The 17,756-nt window shown below is 41.0% G+C and overlaps 2 protein-coding genes across 2 annotated transcripts; both read right to left on the reverse strand.

Moving 5' to 3' along the window:
- Positions 1–978: 978 nt before the first annotated feature.
- Positions 979–9,964, reverse strand: znf598 (zinc finger protein 598). Its single transcript, XM_026165594.2, has 12 exons — positions 9,641–9,964; positions 8,207–8,319; positions 7,521–7,650; positions 6,660–6,871; positions 6,336–6,553; positions 6,148–6,241; positions 5,580–5,767; positions 5,399–5,477; positions 4,411–5,297; positions 3,372–3,537; positions 3,128–3,275; positions 979–2,170 (listed from the first exon to the last, which is right to left on the reverse strand). Exons 1-12 carry the CDS (start codon positions 9,812–9,814, stop codon positions 1,796–1,798), a joined length of 2,784 nt encoding a protein of 927 aa, XP_026021379.2. The 5' UTR covers positions 9,815–9,964; the 3' UTR covers positions 979–1,795.
- A 1,078-nt stretch (positions 9,965–11,042) lies between these two features.
- On the reverse strand, positions 11,043–14,497 carry slc25a17 (solute carrier family 25 member 17). Its single transcript, XM_026163725.2, has 9 exons — positions 14,274–14,497; positions 13,787–13,847; positions 13,626–13,692; positions 13,322–13,473; positions 13,008–13,124; positions 12,745–12,893; positions 12,347–12,442; positions 12,122–12,210; positions 11,043–11,378 (listed from the first exon to the last, which is right to left on the reverse strand). The coding sequence occupies exons 1-9, from the start codon at positions 14,325–14,327 to the stop codon at positions 11,225–11,227; spliced, it is 939 nt and encodes a 312-aa protein (XP_026019510.2). The 5' UTR covers positions 14,328–14,497; the 3' UTR covers positions 11,043–11,224.
- Between the last annotated feature and the right edge of the window lie 3,259 nt (positions 14,498–17,756).

Here is a 17,756-nt window from a genome sequence, read left to right on the forward strand (position 1 = left end):
TTGTGAATGGGTGAATGACTGAATGTAGTGTAAAGTGCTTTGGGCTCCTTAGGGACTAAGTAAAGTGCTATACAAATACAGGCCATTTACCATTTACTTTATTTTCCATATACACACTATTTCCCTGGGCTTTCCAAAGCTTTAGAGAATGGAAGCTGTGCCAACCCCTACACTTCTTCAATAAGAAAGCTCTAATTGTGCACCAGATAACTTAACTTTAGAGGGAAATCATTCACAGGTGGATACAAGTACCAAAACTGGTACAAAACCTGTTTTATTATTGCTTTTCTGATCCATTTTCAGTATAGTTAGACTTGCACTGCACTTGCTTTTTATGTGATCTTGGTGTCAAATCAAACATGAAGACGTTTTTTGTTTGTGCTTAAATAATGTGCCATCATGTGTGTGGGGTGTAGTAGTACATATATTAGATCTCCTTATGCTCCTCACTAGTTACCCAAAATACAGCAAGCTAAATGTTGGAACCACGATAGCACTACGATTCATAAAACTAAGGGTTAAAAGGTCATTCGTGAGCCTGCACAGCACTGTGTCAGCAGACCACTGGAGCAATATAATGAAAAATGGTTAAAAAAAACAAACAAACTGCCATCAAGTCAAACATGGAGAACTTTGCAGTGTCAACAGAAACTGTGTTTTTGGCAGCAGGTCAAAAATAGAGCAGTCTACTCTGTGAAAACTAGTCTGCCACTTTAATACACAGACACCCTGCTGACAACAGTACAAGCATGACAAAGAGATGAGTAGATAATCCATTACCTTTCAATTTGTGTCAGTGCTTGATTTTACTTGAGTACGCAGACCGAGTGTGGGTGGAAACAACGATGCCTTCAGCTGAATTTGTTCATCATAACCAAATGTGTAGTCAGAAGTGGAGATCTCAATTGTTACCATCTTGTTTCTCCCATGTTTAAAAAGACAATTTGAACAAAACTGTTGAGAAATATACAACAAGACTCATTGTTCAGTTCTTTAATTTCCTTTTGAAACCTTGTGCAACATCATGGCCACATTTGTACCAGTCCATAAACAAAATTATGAAATCTACTGGTGAGTTGTGCAAACGGAATAAAAGAGAATGGGGTTTATTGAAAGAAAAAAAAAAAAAAGCATTCAACTGATGAATCCATAATTTGTTCCAATTTCTGAAGCAGCTCACTTTCTGACACACCATCCTGAATGAGGAGTCCATTCACTGACACTGTTGACAGGCCTGCATAGAGCAATGAACAATTAAAAGCAATTAGACAGCTATAAATATAAAGCTAAATATTCAAACTGAACCTCTTATTTAACCAAGCAGCACAGCTGGAGACTCATGCAGACTTTATCAACTTGCCAGAGCAAGGTAAAAAAGAAAGAAAGAAAAGAAAATCAATATAATATCAGCATTAGGGAGCGTTGCATTCTTCAAGTAAAGCCCTGGCTCGCCTCTCCGCTTTCATTAAATAAATTTAGAGTTCTGATTAGACGTTGCCGGTGCCAGTGCCAGCTGGGGACGTCCTCAAGCGATGAGAGTTGAAAGAAGATATAAGATGTGGCGACCCTGTGCATCTTGAATTGTAAACCAATCACATAAACCTATCAATATTAATCCCCATCAAAGTGGAAACACCATGAACCATCTTCTTTTGCTACACTAGGCCTCCGACTCCTCCCAGAGGAAATGAGCGGCTGCTTTCCCACACCGGCTGCTGCGTGGCTGTGTCAGAACCACAGAACTGAATTCGCCTCGCAATGGCAAACGGACCAGAGGAAGGCTGAGAAAGGGGGGCTAGCTGATGATGCGGCTAATCGACTGCAAAGAGGGGAACTCCTCGCTCTCCGTGATGTGCAGGGTCTTGTGGGAGTTGAAGTCTTTGGGGGCCAGCACCTGTCTACAAGTGGGGCACACCCGGCAGTCCAGCTCAGCTGCCATGTTAACCGCTGTAGCAGGCGTCTGCCAGGCATTCTTCTTGTTTTTATTTTTCTTTCCTCCTCCAGCCCCAGACTGCTTCTCCAGTGCCTTACAGTCTCCGTGCGCAGTCAGAAGCTCCTGCTGCTTGCCCGTGTCCGGTAAGAGCACAAGCAGCTCATTGAAGATGCGGTTAAAGCCATCCCCAAGCAGGTCCTTACAGCTGCGGTGGTACTGGGCTGCTGATATCACACCCTGGAAAGACAGAAAGGACATATGAGCAAAGTAAACAAACAGGAAGTGCCAAATGTGAGGAGCAGGTTCTTTCAGTGGGCTTCTTCTCGTTTGTCATTCATGTTAAATAAAGACATAGTCTTGGGAAAAGGTAAGCCCTAACAAAATAACCACTGGGCTAAACATTTTTCACTCAACACATGGAAGCATTATTATTATTATATTATTAATAATAATTAATATAATGCAGAAATCAGCTGCAGTTTTGTTTTACTGATCGACTACACAGTCCTACAACCAGGGGAGTGGCACTTTACATCCACATCTGTCCGAACTAGAGCAAAATATAGAGGTGAAGGCTTTAATGTAATCCAATCAAAGGTATTTAAATTTATTATGTTTGGCCAAAAAAATCGGATTCAGAGAGAAAATAAAGTTGCAGCCATAAAAATCCGGTAGTACATGCACATACGTATTCACATTTTTAGCTGGCAGCACATTTCTTTATAAATGTGGAAAATCATGACATCATTATAATGAATTCTCTTGATCTACTCTATGGTAATCACGCACACTACCCTCCTGACTCTGATTAACGGTGCTGAATAATGGTTGTGTTTATGTGCAAGATTACGATGATGTACGCTAACCTTTGACCTTCATAATCACTTTATCCTCATTTGAGGACGATAAAGCAGTGACAGTTATTATTTATTATGTCATAATTGATGTATAAGACCAAATACAACTAAATTCTTACCGATTTAAGTCAAAGTGAACTAGAATTTAAAAAATAAAATAAAAGTCTGTCCCTGAGATACTACTTCTCACAACTCTTGGAGGGATGCACAACCTTAACACAGAGCTGTAACCACTTCAGGGGCATTAAAGGGGACGGGGAACAAAAAACAAAAAACAAAAAAAACCCAGACACAATATCCATACCAACAGAGTATTTAGCTCTTATGTAGTGAGTACCTGTCTGAACTGGGCAGAGTAGTTTTTGAACTGGTTGAATTTTGATTCGTCATCATTGAGGTACTTCCTAATGGACTGGATCAGCTCCAGGTTCCTCTCGCGGAAGTCCTCTGGCACCAGGTAACCATTGCTCGGCACTTTGGGAGGCCTGGGAACAGACAAAAAACACTAAGTACCAACAAGGCCAACCAAAAACCTTTGTGTCAAGCAGTGATCATGTAATGTAGAAAAACGAGAGGCTCACAGGTTGACTACTGGGGGTGTAGACTCCACCACATTGCTGTTGAGGGGGATCCCTGTGAACCCTGGGGGAGGTTTAGGGGCTGACATACCCAGGCCAGGTGGAGGCAGGGGCATGGTGGAGGATGGGGCTGGAGCTGAGGCTTTCATTGGGAAAGAGGTCTTAAAGCCTGAAAAACAAAGAGATCGTGAACTTTGAATGATGCAGTACCAACTCTGAAAAACAGTTCTCAGGGTTTTAACTATAAAACCAACACCGCAGTGTTCAAACAAAATGCTTATTTGTGAGGCATTTATACGGTTTTACAATAGTATAACATCATTAATTTGATGAAAACCGAAAATTAAGTCAAATCAAAGCTCAGAGCTCAGGGTTTAAATATTCACCTAAGAACATTTTGAAGAGCATGTTCACAGCTGGGTATAAAAAAGTTTTAACCAGTTTCCCTCTTTACAACAACTGTGTGGTGGGTGACTTGTTTGTTGTTTTTGTTTTTTTAAATTTAGGGATGTGGGTGCTTTGTAGTAACATCTGGCTAAAAAACAAACAAACAAAAAACCCCAAACCAAACCAAAACATTAGATTAGCCAAACCGTTCACTAAATGAGGAGTCAAACTCTATGACTCTTCTTTTATATGAAGTCTATGGAAAACCTTAGCTGTCTACCTTTTTACCACTGCTTGCCGGACCGCTCTCATATCAATCAAATATCATATTGCCTAATAATGAAACATTCCTGGTTTCCAATCAACCACACAACCAAAGAACAGAAATGACTTTCCATAATTCTTATTGACTCTGTTTATTGTAAGAGCTAAGTTGGAGAGTTTCCAAATGATTTCCAGGAAGTCTTCCCCACCGCTTCTTTGTGATGGCAGCTATCAGTCATTAAAGCAGCTGTACATTCAGTTTTAAATGTATTAGTCGTTTGTAGTTTGAGGTCCTGTAAAACAGACCTGTATGGTGGATATATTGGGTGGAAAGAAGCAACAGTACATGTAAATTGATGATAAATGAATACTGTGGATTGTTATTCCGTACCTGGTGGTGGATTTTTGGTCATGAGGGCAGGGAACTCCTCCTCTTGTTCATCTGCAGGCTCCGCATTGGGATGATTTGTTACGGGAGTGTCATCTTTGCTAGTGGGTGGCGATTGCTCAGCGTAGCCGTTAGCCAGCCCACTTGTAAGTGCCGCTGTCACAGGACCGGAAAGCGGTTTGTTCCACGTTTTCTCAGGAACATTTTCCTTTTGTGCCGTTGTTTCCACTGAGACTGGATTTACAGTTGTTCCCAGGTCTGATGTTGTAGTTGCAGATGTAGGGGGAGCAGTTGGGTTCTTCGGTTTTTTCTTCTTGTTGGCTTTTGGGGTCGGGAGATCGGTGTTGGGGGTTGGATTTGAAGCGCTCGGGGTCACAGCTGGGTTTGAGGATTTGCTGCTGCCTGCTTTAACAGTTAGCAGAGAGGAAATATCCAACATGGTGGGCACTGAGCGGAACTCCTGCTGCGTCATTCCTCCGCTTTCATCGTCGGAATGAAGGGGAGAGTAATTTGACAACGCTTTCCCGTTCTCACCCACTTTCTTTTTCCTCCGTGAAGATGACGAGGATGAGGAGGAAAGGAGCTGAGGGCCAGAGGATACAGAGGAAAGGGGTGGGGGAGGTCTGGAGGAAGGAGTAGGCTGAGTGTTGGGTTTAGCTGCAGATGTGTGGTTGGACCAAGCAGAGGTGGTACCAGCTGCAGGTTTGGGGGCCCGGACTCTGGAGACGAGAGCAGGGAAATCCTCTTCTTGAAAAGAGGACGTCTTCTTAGGCTGTGCAGAGTAAGCTGGAGTCATGGGGGTTGTGAGTGTGGCAGTTGACAGGCTGGGGAAGTCGTCCTCCTTTAAAGCTACGTGGGATGGTGCAGTCACTGCAGGAGCTGGCTTTACACTGCAGGGACAAACAAAAAACAGCACAAATAACAGATTTGTGTCACACTATGCTCACATACACACTGAATAATGAAAACGTTGTACTCTGATGAAGCTTACACAGCTGCAGCAGCTGTGGCTCCCAAAGCTGGGAAGTCATCTTCTACATCTCGCGGGTTCTGGCTCTTCATTGTTTTTACTGTTAAAGAGGCAGAAATAAATACACTAAAACTAGCAGACAAATACGCCTGACATCTAGCAACCATAACCATTATGTATGTTTTTTCAGTTTACTTTTTACCTGGAGGTTTGCTCGCTTGTTTGGCATGTCCGATCGGGTGTCTGAGCTCTTCTGGTTCTGGTCTCTCGGCCCTCTCCTCTCTGCAGTGTTTGGGAGCGCTCCTCTCCTGCACTGCTGCTCTCTCTTCTTGTCTTCGCATTGCAATGGATGCCCTCAAAGCAGCTTCCACCTGCCTGTCTTCCTCATTTCTGTGCAGACAAGCAGACAAAACGGTAAAAAGCAAGAAACTACTCCCACTCTAACAGCTGCTGAAGTTTTTTTAAAGTTATATACAGATACACAAGCACGCAAACACAGTAACAGCACAATGTGAGACACCCAGGTGCAACAATGCCGTGCAGTCATTCTTCAAATGTTTTCCATGTCTGTCTCTCAATACAAGTGGATGCTCTGCAGTCCAGTACTCATGCATATAACTGCACCCATCCATCTTTTTATATCCTGCAAAATTTCCATGTCACAGACAAAGACGAATGTACCCTTTAACAACAGCCATCTCTTCCAATTCTGACAGCTCCACCACTAATGCTCCCTTCCAATTAACTCGGAGCTGGTCATTTATACTCACCTCGAGTACCTCCAGCTTTTCTGTCCCCCGTGAGGCCTTCCCCTTCCTCCTCGGTTGTGACGCACCTCCTCGTAGTCCTCGCCTGTCACCATACCTGTAAGAACGCATGTGTTTTGATCATCTCAAATGCCAAACAGAAATCCTGGTGGTATGGCAATACAAAAACACCACCGTCTCGACCGACCGACCTTCATTTCGCCTCTGCTGTCTTGGGGCGTAGTTAAACTGCAGGTCGATGTGGCGGTTCTGTCGAGCCTCTGCTCGGTTCTTGCTGTGTGCTGCAGCCTTGTGAGCCTTGTAGTCAATCTCGGAGCGAAACGCGTGAGTGAACTGTTCTGTGGCGCAGCGACCTTCCTCGCACAGATAGTGACTCTCTCTGAAGTGCTCACTCAGATACTGGTAATCACTGTTGGTAGCACGGTTAAAAACAAAAGTCTGGTTTAATATTCTTCTACATTAGGTAACAAAAACAAAGGAGGGTTTGTGTGGATGGGTGAAAGGGTCACACACACCTGTAGTACTCCTGAGAGCCGTCTGCGTCACAGAAGTGGCAAAAGTAGTGATCCCTACGCAGGTGTTTCAGCAGCTCATCGTTATCAAGGTAACGGTCATCGCAGAACTTGCAGAGCGGGTGGCCTCTGTGACTGGTGTCATCTGGGTCTCCATGCGCTCTGTGACGTGCCAGCTCCTTACGATTATACCACTTCCGTTCATGGGAAAAGATCTGCAGGGAAAGAGTAACTTTTAAAGTAAATAATTATTCAGGAGATCAGCAAACAAAGCTCTTTATCAGGATATTGACATCTGTCTTCTTTATATCTGGCTTCCTTCAACCAGCCCTTATTTGCCTGCAAATGTAAGTCTGTCCAACTCACCATTTTTATATGCAACAGCAACAAATGCATAAAAAAATAATTGCAAAATTTGTAAATCTGACTTAATGGTACAAGCAAAACCGTTTAAGTTAATGACCTGATGCACAGCACTTTCAGTTATCAACAGACAACTTGAACAACGCTACGGTTTCTCATTCGGTGTGAAAAGCAATACATCAAATAACAACCTTAAAAAGGAGGGTGAATTTAATACAATTCAACAACTGTATTGTGTAAGTGCTTTTGTTACCATTTAGTAGCAGATACTGTTGTCAAGGACAATGACCGAATGCCTTCAAACTGAAATAGAGTAACTAACTAAACATTCATATTTATATCTGAACACTGTTGGTGGTAGCTCCAGTAAATTAAAATGAAAAAGACCAAAAAGAACCGTTTGTGCTACAAAGTTTCCATGTACATTTGGCCAGTCATGTAATACTGAGAACCCGATCAGACACCCCTTTATTTACTCTTTAGGGATGATGATGATGATACCTTTAGATGCTTTGTGCAGAGCTTGCAGCAGAAAAGCTCATGCTGCTTCCTCATGTGCTGCTCAAGCTCCTCAAACCTGGAGAAAACCTTGGGCTCCGAGCAGCGGAGACACTCGGGCAACAGCAGATGCCTGACAGACACACATCGAGGAAAAGTTCAGTCGGAGTCAAGTAAAAATCAAAAGGGGCATGAAAGGCAGTTGGATACAGCAGGAAAAACCCAAAATTCAAGCCAAGTTTTTGTTTAGTTAAATGACAGATCAGATTGAGGAGACTTCCTGCTAAAGCAAGTCATTTATACATTTGCAAATAAAAGCGCTCACTTTAGTCATCACACAAACTTAGACTCACTTTAAAAGCAATCAAAACAAGAACACAGCATGGAGTGTTCAAGAAGATAACACTAAAGGCTTTAAAAGCTGACTTTTAGTTATACCGGTTTATACACATGCTTGTATACATTTACAATATGACCATATACTGAGACAGCAAGAGCACCATCTCTAACCACACATAGCATTAGTTAATACCAGCATGGCTCTCTATACACATTTCCATTGTATTTTTCAAGCAACAGTTCAGCTATATTAACTGTAATTCTCTTACTGCTATTTCTGAGTTTTGTAGTATAAATGAACTGAAATGCCAAAGAGCAACACAAGCACAAAGAATAGAGACATCTAGTACCTGTACTGGGCATAGATCTTCTCATCCACAAAATAGATGTCATACTTTTTCTCACAGTGGAACTGCTGATAGGGCAGAGAATGAAAGGCTTCCAGTTTTTTCACAAACACCACCTGAAAACAACATGACAGTCTTATTAGTAATAACCTGTGGTAACTGGAGGAAGATGATTGTTTTAGAAATAGAAAGCATACCAGTGATGTCACACAAACACCTACTGTAATATCACATGAAATGATGCACGAGCAAAACCACGTCAGTACAGAGGATGCATACTTGGTACGCGTCTAATCTAGGCAATTCAACACAGTTTGACATTACAACATCCAGCTGTTGGGAAAGTTTACGTCCGCTCATCATGGCCATGAATGTCGTGTTAATTTAGTGCTGAAAGGTTGAAATGCTCTCTGTAATCCTGGCTGGATATTTGACTACTATTCTTGACAAAATTGTTAGACTTCAATCAAATTAGTCAGTCTCAGAGTTGTTTTCTAAGCACAGTCAACAAATGCTCAGTGGGGCTGAAGTAGGGACTTTGGGAAGGCCATTCCAGAGGCTTATTACTAACCTGCTTTATCTATTCTAAATCCAGTTTTCATGTGTGTTTGGGATCATTGTCCTACTGGAACTGTGTCCACATTTAACCCTATCTTGTTTTATCAAAGTCATTAAAGATGTGTGCTATACAATCATTTTACCCTGGAGAAAGAACGAAATCATTTATAGCCCCAAACGACCATGACATTAATTCCCATAGTGAGTGGATGTAAACTTCTGATCACAGGTGTATTTGGCCTTTAGGGGAGTGTTATGAGGCCGGGGCCACCGTCCACTTGTTTTGACTCATTCCGTCATCTGCAATCAAGATTCGGAATTTATTCAGGGCTGACAGTAGGCAGACATCACAATGACCTCTAAAACTATATCAATTAAACATTTATCACAACCCAGTAATAACAGGTAGCATACCAGCGCCGCTAAAGCTCATGCTAAATTGAGAGGTGACAGCTAACGTGTTCAATTAAAAATGTATTATAGAGTTTACTGTCACCCTGGCTAAATGAGGTATACCCATAAACGTCGGATAGACAAGCACTCTGTCATCAGCTCAATTATAAAATCCGGCTTCTAAACCAACTCTTTCTGACCAGTGTCAGTCTAACAGATAAGCTAACTTATGCACTTGCTAATATTCGCTAGTTAGCTTAGCTAAGTTAATGACAGCTAAGAAAAAGTGTTCTCCACAGTGGGTACGCACAATGAGCTGCCACCTCTTTTTTCCCCTGGTGACTATTTTAATTGATTCTGAACACAGTTAGGATGCCAACACACAACTTGTGCCTACTTTTATAGAGTAAAAACTATGAGAACGCTACGGCCTAGCTAATGCCACAAGGCTCCATCCTCGGGTTAACGTAGCAGAAGAACGCGCACCTTGTCGAGCTCCTCCCGGCAGACGGCGCAGTACTTCTGATCGCACAGCACCCTCATCTTGGTGGAGCAGCGGTAACAAACGGGATGGTCGCATTTTCCCAAGGCGAAGATCTCGACCTCTTGGCAGCACAGAACACAGTTCTTCTCCGCGTCTTTTGTCGTTGTTGAGTCCATCTTGGTGAAAAGGCACAAGTCAAGCTTAATAGTTATTTGGGAGCGCCACAGAGCTGAGGTGCTTACGTAATTATGAAAGTCTACTGCCGCGTCACGTAAGTGTTACACCAGCGATCAACACACCACAGGGATGGACCGAGCGCACGCTGCAGCGGTGCTTTTACCCATCACACCTTGTGGGATCTGTGCGAGCCCCACGTGCGTACCTTGGTGGGAACCGGTAAATGTGCTGATAGGAGGTGTTGTACTTTGGAAAACATTCATTAAAGCTGCGGCTAAAAACAGCAGACTGAAGCTACAATTCACGCGGGCCCACCTTGGAATATATATATGTGTATATACATATGTATGGGAAGGAGGATCTTGAAGTTGATGCATGCGCATATATATATATATATATATATATATATATATATATATATGTATAATTTTTATTTTAAATCGTTGTATGGTCTAGATCATGCTGGTGGTGTATATTTTCTTGCCACACTTTAGGCCCATTAATACCTACTGCTTCCAGTTCACCTATGCATCAACTTCAAGATCCTCCTTCCCACTTTCACAGACCTTCATAACCTTGCTCCTTAGTATTTATCTGATATTCAATGTCTTTTGTCTATTCCACTTGGGACTCCATGGGACTCAGAACCTTTAGTTGCCCTGCCCAAATACTTTGCAATGCACTTCCACCTGATACAGTTTCCTTTAAGGCCTTCAATGTCTGTAAAATGCCCTCATCTTAAAAACTATACCTGCCACCAGGTCATAATAAAACTGCTGCTTAAAATGTTTGTTTGCTGAGGGCCATTCCAAACCAAGCCTGTCATCTGAATCAAACACATCCATGTTGAAAGTAGCTGTGTTAATAAAGCTTTGGTTTTTAACATGAATTCTTGTGCTTACGTTTTTCTAATTGCCTCTTAAAATCTTTGTATCCACACACTCATCTTTTTTATTCTGCTGCTGGTAAACAGGAAGTTATTCCTACAGTTATTCCTACAGTCAGGTCCACCAAGGATTTTCTATTTGTGCTTCTAAAGAGATGAGTCAATGCCGTAACCCAGATCTTGGTGCTCTCTTGTGTCTATGGATGACTTGGAGACAGAACCCAGAGAGACAGAAGAACTTTTCTGATTTGGCTGTTTCCAAAAAACACCCAAAACTTTGCACTTCTCATCTTCCACATAATAAAACATTACCTCTTTACCTATAAATTCCCAAAGGACTCTTTAGTTTGTAATGTTTTATTGGATGGCTTACGCAAGTTACAGTTTCACCTTTTTAAAAAAGTGACTGGTGTCCAGGCAGGTGAAGCCCCCGTCACTCATACAGTCTGTCAGCAGTGATTTCCATTGCTCATCTGTCCTTTATTGTGGTCAAGTGTGCAGGATTGTTAAGTGTCTTTGTAAGCTAGCGCCTCTTGTAGTGGTTGTTGCTCAGTCCCATCACTCTGAAGGTGCAGCTTGCGATCTTCTCGTAGAGAAGGAACATGAGAGCAGCAGTCAGCACCGTCTGCAGCAGTTTTGCTTCAAGGCCTTTAAAAAGACCCAACATGCCATACTTCCTACAGAAGAAAACCAGCATGAAAACGTTAAAGAACAAGAGGTGAAAGAGCAAAATTATTAATATTCAGTAACTCAGATGATACATCACGAGGGCCCAGTGATGAATGCCCATACTCCATATAAAGCATACTCCCTAATTCATAAGGTTCGATCAAGGAATTAAACCAGGGATTATTTGCTTGTTATGCTGGATATAATTAATCTAATTGTTAAAATATAAATGCAGAGATTATTCAGTGTGTTTTCCTGATGAGTTCTCTAGAGTCTGATTGTACAGTTAGTTGTATATAATTATTACAGATGTGTATGGTAATGCATTTGCAATGGTTTCTGTTGTAAATAAATAAAAAAAAATAACGCAAAAAAAACAAACAGAGCAGCTTCTGTATGCATACAGATTTTTTTAAATACCAAATGGAGCTATTTTTTTCATCTTGTTCTTCATAGTAATTCTAACCCATGTTGCCTAGTATGCTCTGTTTAAATGCGGTCACCCAAAATCAAACAGATTCTAATGTGGATGTAACAAAACCCAAAACCATATTTGGGGTTCCCATCCAGCCATTTTCCTCTCCTTATCCAATTCAATCACCACTTTTTCATAGAACGACAGCCAGACACAGGCAAAACCTCAGAGAACACGCTAGTCAGATGGCGGCTTCAAACCCAGGACCTTCTAACCCATATGTCATGGTGGCAATTTGCACTGCAAGTATGTTAATATGCGTGTGTAAACACTTACCTCACCCTGTTGACCAGCAGACACTTTATAGTTCTGAGACTGGACAGCAGCTTTGACTTCTCTGTCGATGTGTTGTTGTACTGTCCAAACTGTGGTGATTGAACAAAAAAGAAAAGCATCTCTGAGATTAATGTTTTCTTTGTTACAGGTTCATACATTCACAAATCTAGCTACTAAAAGATTATATGTGTCACTTTAAAAGTGATCAACAGAATGCAGACATACCCTAAGAATGGACTGTATAGTCTGCAGTGGGTATGTCACAGTGGTGGCGATGGCTTTGGCGATGGCCCCGATCACAAAGACCTCCAGTGATGACAGCTTTGGGCAGAAAGAAGAACCTGAATCTTTTGTGTATCATCAGAGGAACAAACGTATCCCAAAGGTGAAAGTTTTGAGTTCAGATGACCTCAGTAACAGGTGTAGTTTAAAGTTTTACTCTGCCTATCAGATTTTCCTTAGCTAATAAACATACCAACAAACGCTGCGGTAGTGTCCAAAAAAGTCTCAAAACGTGGTGTTCAAAAGATCAGGGAACACATGCAGAGCCACTGAACAAATCATGTGAACAGAATTACCAACCAGACAATGTCTGCATACTTCCCTTCCCTTTTCTTACTCACCTCCTTGGGAATGCCTCTCCTCAGCTGCCTCTTCAGGCCCTCATAAATCATGAATTGGATAGCGGGGTTTAGCACCAGCAGCAGGGACGGGAAGGTCCCGTTCCACAGTGCTGCGATGCCCTCGTCACGGATGATCTGCACAAATGCATCTGCAAAATCAAAACAATTTGGAAACAAACGCGCGAAAGAGAGAATTTGTAGTATGCACATGTGTAGAAGGTTTGCACAAATACTCATTAGAAGAAAAATGTAAGGTCATTTACCCAGAATCCCAGAGTAGTTGGTGGGATGGATGTCTTCATTGTGAAACTTAGAGCCCTGGAGCTTCAGTCTGGTATTGACAACCCACAAAGGGGTGGTGACAAGTACATTTACAACCCCTGGAGAGACAAAGAGGCAGATGAAATTGAATCTTTACTACCGGTTTCAGCATTTAGAAATGTAAATAATGTAAACTGGTTTTATACACTGTGCAGAATAGGCTACTAAATAGGAGTTCACGCTAGTCATTCTTAGGACAAAGGTATGAGGGACTCGTCTGAAATTAGATGGCAGATCTTGCCAATGACCACCTCACCTGCTGCGATGCCTATGATCAAGTCAGTGCTTGGTGCTGACTGTTTTCCTTTCAGCCAGCTAGCCTTGAGGCAGTGGAAGCAGTAGAAATAGACAAAGTTGGAACAGCACAGGCTGCAGATGACAGGGAACCAACCTCTATAGGGTGCCAGTCTGAATTAGGGGGCAGAGGTAAACACAGGAACACATCTTAGCAGCCTTCTACTGCTTGAAAGACTGTATTTTGATGTTTGAGGGGATGCGTGCAAATTTATTAAAATAGTTTTGGCTTGAAACACATTGAGATTTTCACTATTTATACTCACAATCCTTCCTCTTTCACAATTTCTGCCAGAATGGCTGGAGTTGATTTGGCTTTCCTGTTTTCATCCACTGAACACAAACAGATGGGGATTTTCTTTCAGTAAAAACAAAACAAAAAACCCCAAAACTTTTGGAAATGAGACTGTGATTTCTGCTCTCTTACCCTGGAGCCGTAGTCTGGCAGTATCAAGAGGGAAGAACACTGTCATTGCAGTCACACTTCCCTAAAGGGGCAACAGTAAGAAATCCATGGCATGCCATTTTTTTGACATATGGAACAAATCCTCGAATGAACCCCATATAAAAATCAAGCAAGTTACAGGAACATACATGTAAACGGTTTAAAATGCACACTAGGATCTAAAATAAGACGTTTTATATATGATTGTTATTCAGTATTCAATTCGGTGCGTATAATAAGTTACACGTACATAAACATTTCGCCGAATAAAGAGGTTATTATTATTGTAAACACTTCCACATTTACAGCTACATTATCTACTATTTATTGTTTTTGGTAAAGTTGGGAGTGGAAATTGTTATTTTGAACTGAGCTCTGTTTGGATAAAGCATATAAGAAGTGACGCTACAGCAACTCCCATTTGTGACTTAAAATTAAGCAGCGCATACTGAAACTAAGATCAACTTACCACTGCTCCTGAGACAGCATGAACCAAACTCTCATACGAGAAAACCTCGCTCATTGTCACCGCCAAATTGAGTCTGTTACATTCAATAATATTCAATATTGCCTTGACAGCCTAATAATTATTATTACAGCCTCCTTTCTCTTGCTAGCTGTTCTTGTTTGCCTCTCTCTAATAAACAGCTCGCTTCCTCGTTTCAGACTCGCGCGATGGCTTTAGGGAAATGTAGTTCTCTTCGCCCTACACGTTCCTGTTTGAACTTCAGGATTTCCTTACAGAGATTGGATAAAACCAGGGGTGATTTTAGCCCATTTTTGGGGTTGCTTCAGCACCCCCGAAATGAATCAAAGCACCCCCAAATATTTCTTACTTTTTTGACAATACTTGCTACTACACACTACTAAAAATATAAAAAAGCATGCAGTACTTGGTTGAGATGTAACATTTTAACAACAAAAGTATAGATACCCCCCCGTCCCAAAATGGTTTGTTCCAGTTCGGCTCTCACCTACTCTGGCTCTTGCGCCGTCGTTGCTGCCAGAGCGATGGTGGCTGAGACGCAGCGGGTTGGAGGTGTAAGTGCCTGGTTTAAAACGGGACATGTTAACTGCATTTAACCTTCAGTTACTTTTTATTTAGTTAGGTAGGAGTCAGGCCATGTTTCTTTTTAGCTGAAAAACATTACACCCAGGTAACCTGCAGTATTGAAAACGTGTTTTGCGACAATGTTAGCTACAATCCATCCTACTGTGTAGTAAAATCAGCGACATTTGACTGTCCTGTTGTTCCCATTGAAATTTATACAGCCTATTTAAAATCTAAAATTTAAAATTGTCCTAAGAAAAGAACCAGGTAAGAAAACAGACAGGGAACAGTGACAGGCAAAACAGAAACTGCTAAACTGTTTGTGAGAGTTGACCACCAAAAGTATTTGCCAACTTTAAGGTGAGGCAACACAGGTTAAAATGAAAGGAATAAATCTGCAGAGCCATAGTAGTATCTGCAGTAAAGATATTTTCATACATTGTACCATAGGCAAAGTTGCCTCCATTTTTATAATTTTCTTTTAATCAATAATTTGTACATTTCAAGGACTCTATTTTTGGAGTCTATTTTCATATATCTGTATTTTATTATACATACGATGTAGCTTGCCATCACCAGTGTGTGAATGGGTGGATGACTGGATGTGTAAAACACTTTGGGGTCCTTAGGGACTAGTAAAGCGCTATACAAATACAGACCATTTACCATACACATTAACTCATTCACTGCCAGCCATTTTCAAATCAGGTAACTCCCCACTGCCAGGGTTTTTGTGCATTTTTAAGTAAGTAAGTAACGTAAGTTTTTCAATTGACGTCTATAGCCGTCAATGGCAGTGAATGAGTTAAAAGTGAATCTCTGTCCAAAAAATGCACTCAGTTTACTTCTTACTCACTATGATCACCATTCATCATTTTCCCCCAGTAAAGTAATTAAGGTTAGGATATGTTGTTTGTTTGTTTGTTTTTTAAATTCCAATCCATTCTTCGTTTGCAGCATTTAAATAACCTTTATCAGATTTGATGGTTTTGTTACAGACTTTAAAAAAAAAAGTGTTTTGCTTTTCTTTCACAAATGTGGGGATTAAATTGTGTTAAAATGTACAAAACAGTGATGTCATATTTTGTGACGTGGACCCAGGCACAGAGAGACTTGATGAATTTAAGAATCTTATGATTTAATAAAGAAATTTGCAGACTTGCACAGAGAGGGTAAAATTATGATGACTGATAACGGAGATGAAGACAACAGATGATGAGGCCAGGGAGGAACAGGGGTTTAAATGCACCAAGGAGACAGGGAACTCAGGACAACTGGAGTGGAATGCAGGGACTAACAGAGACAGGGAAGAAGTCTCATCGTGACGAGTAAAGTTTATCTTGCCTGGCTGAGCAGCTCTGGGTGCTCAGCACCCCCAAAGCTCTGATCCTAGAATTGCCCCTGGATAAAACAATGCTTTGTACGATCTCCTGTAACTTTCCACTTTACTGTGCTATAGATACAACATGTGGGTTTGGCTACAGAGCTTTATGCATCAGTTTCTCATACAGTCACTGACCACTTTATTAAGTGCTAGTAGGGAGACCGGGGATAGTTGTAACGTGGGTCAATTGTAACACTTCCAATTTCTGCAATCAGGGCTAAGTTTCAAATGATGTGATAACGCCATACATGCCCAATTCAGTTCTTCTATCACATAAAACAATAATAATAATAAAATAGTCAGATGTCTATTCATATTAATGTACAGAATTCACCTGCTTGCTGCTACTACTGTACATTCACCCAATGTACATACTATATACATATATATATATATATATATAAAATATATATATATATATATATATATATATATATATATATATATATATATCGTCCGTAGTGCTGCATTAACATCATCTAGCAGACCTTCTGAGGGTACTTCACGAACAATCGATTACCGACACTAACAAGCCTTATCGTTGCACCCCTAATATATATATAAATAGATTATTTCGGTGGTTATATTATTGAAAGTATAGTTTCACCTCAGCACATTTACAATTATATCTATTTTGTAGCACATAGAAATGTTTAGTTAATATTTACAGACAGACACATTTTCCCCGTAACTGTGTTGTTACTCCAACATTTGTTGAAAATGTATTTTATGAAATGCTGAGCAGGATTTCTAGTATGTGGAATATTATTGCCACCCCACTGTGCTAATGTGATTAAATACTAATAATGATTACTAAAAAAATTCAATAATAAATCAATAATAACTATTTCTTGATTGAACTATAATGTAAGCGCAGTGCTGGTGTACAGGGGCTTTATATGCCTTATCTATATCAAGCTTTTAGCCAAATATAAGCAGAGATATTTGTATCTTTCTTAAAAATCCAGATCCTTACAGATTATTTGAGAAATGGATCAACAGCTATCACTACTTGAAGCACTCTAAGTCCTGCAATGGAAAAATATCCCTTATTTCAGCTTTGATCACACACTTTGGTTCTCCAGTTGTAGGAATGTTTAGCTGATGTAGAGTTTAGAAATGTGTTATCATAGAAAGTAGAATTATTGTAGAGACATTGTTTGTAGAGTAATAAAGGCCTTATTGTGTTGTGAATTTAGCAGTAGATTTTAGAGGGCTTCTCCCCCATTGAGTGGAAATTCCCCAGAGGATGCAAGGGGGGGGGTTATGACCTCTAGGAAGATATCTTCACCCACAGTGTTTTAACTGTCACGCACACACATCCACACGCACACTCACTCATGTGCACTCACACATACACACAGGTATGCGTACACAGTCACACACGAGCACTCACATAGACACGTGGGAACGTGCACATGTAGGCATTCACGTGCTCGTGCACATAGACAAAGACAGAGTTTGCAGCACACTGTGGGGGGTTTTATGATGGGGTTACTTCTATAAAGCTGGCTGTA

This window comes from Astatotilapia calliptera, chromosome 4, assembly GCF_964374335.1.
Source record: "Astatotilapia calliptera chromosome 4, fAstCal68.1, whole genome shotgun sequence".
NCBI classification, from domain to species: Eukaryota; Metazoa; Chordata; class Actinopteri; order Cichliformes; family Cichlidae; genus Astatotilapia; species Astatotilapia calliptera.

Excerpts from the sequence above, each read along its gene's own strand:
- znf598 (XM_026165594.2), bottom strand. The coding sequence starts at position 9,814 with ATGGACTCAACAACGACAAAAGACGCGGAGAAGAACTGTGTTCTGTGC. Across the intron at positions 6,242-6,335 it reads ACAGCAGAGGCGAAATGAAG|GTATGGTGACAGGCGAGGAC; the intron begins GTCGGTCGGTCG and ends GCGTTCTTACAG. Across the intron at positions 5,768-6,147 it reads AAAAGCTGGAGGTACTCGAG|AAATGAGGAAGACAGGCAGG; the intron begins GTGAGTATAAAT and ends TTGTCTGCACAG.
- slc25a17 (XM_026163725.2), bottom strand. The coding sequence starts at position 14,327 with ATGAGCGAGGTTTTCTCGTATGAGAGTTTGGTTCATGCTGTCTCAGGA. Across the intron at positions 13,125-13,321 it reads GATCATAGGCATCGCAGCAG|GGGTTGTAAATGTACTTGTC; the intron begins GTGAGGTGGTCA and ends TTGTCTCTCCAG. Across the intron at positions 12,443-12,744 it reads GGAGAGGCATTCCCAAGGAG|CTGTCATCACTGGAGGTCTT; the intron begins GTGAGTAAGAAA and ends TTCTGCCCAAAG.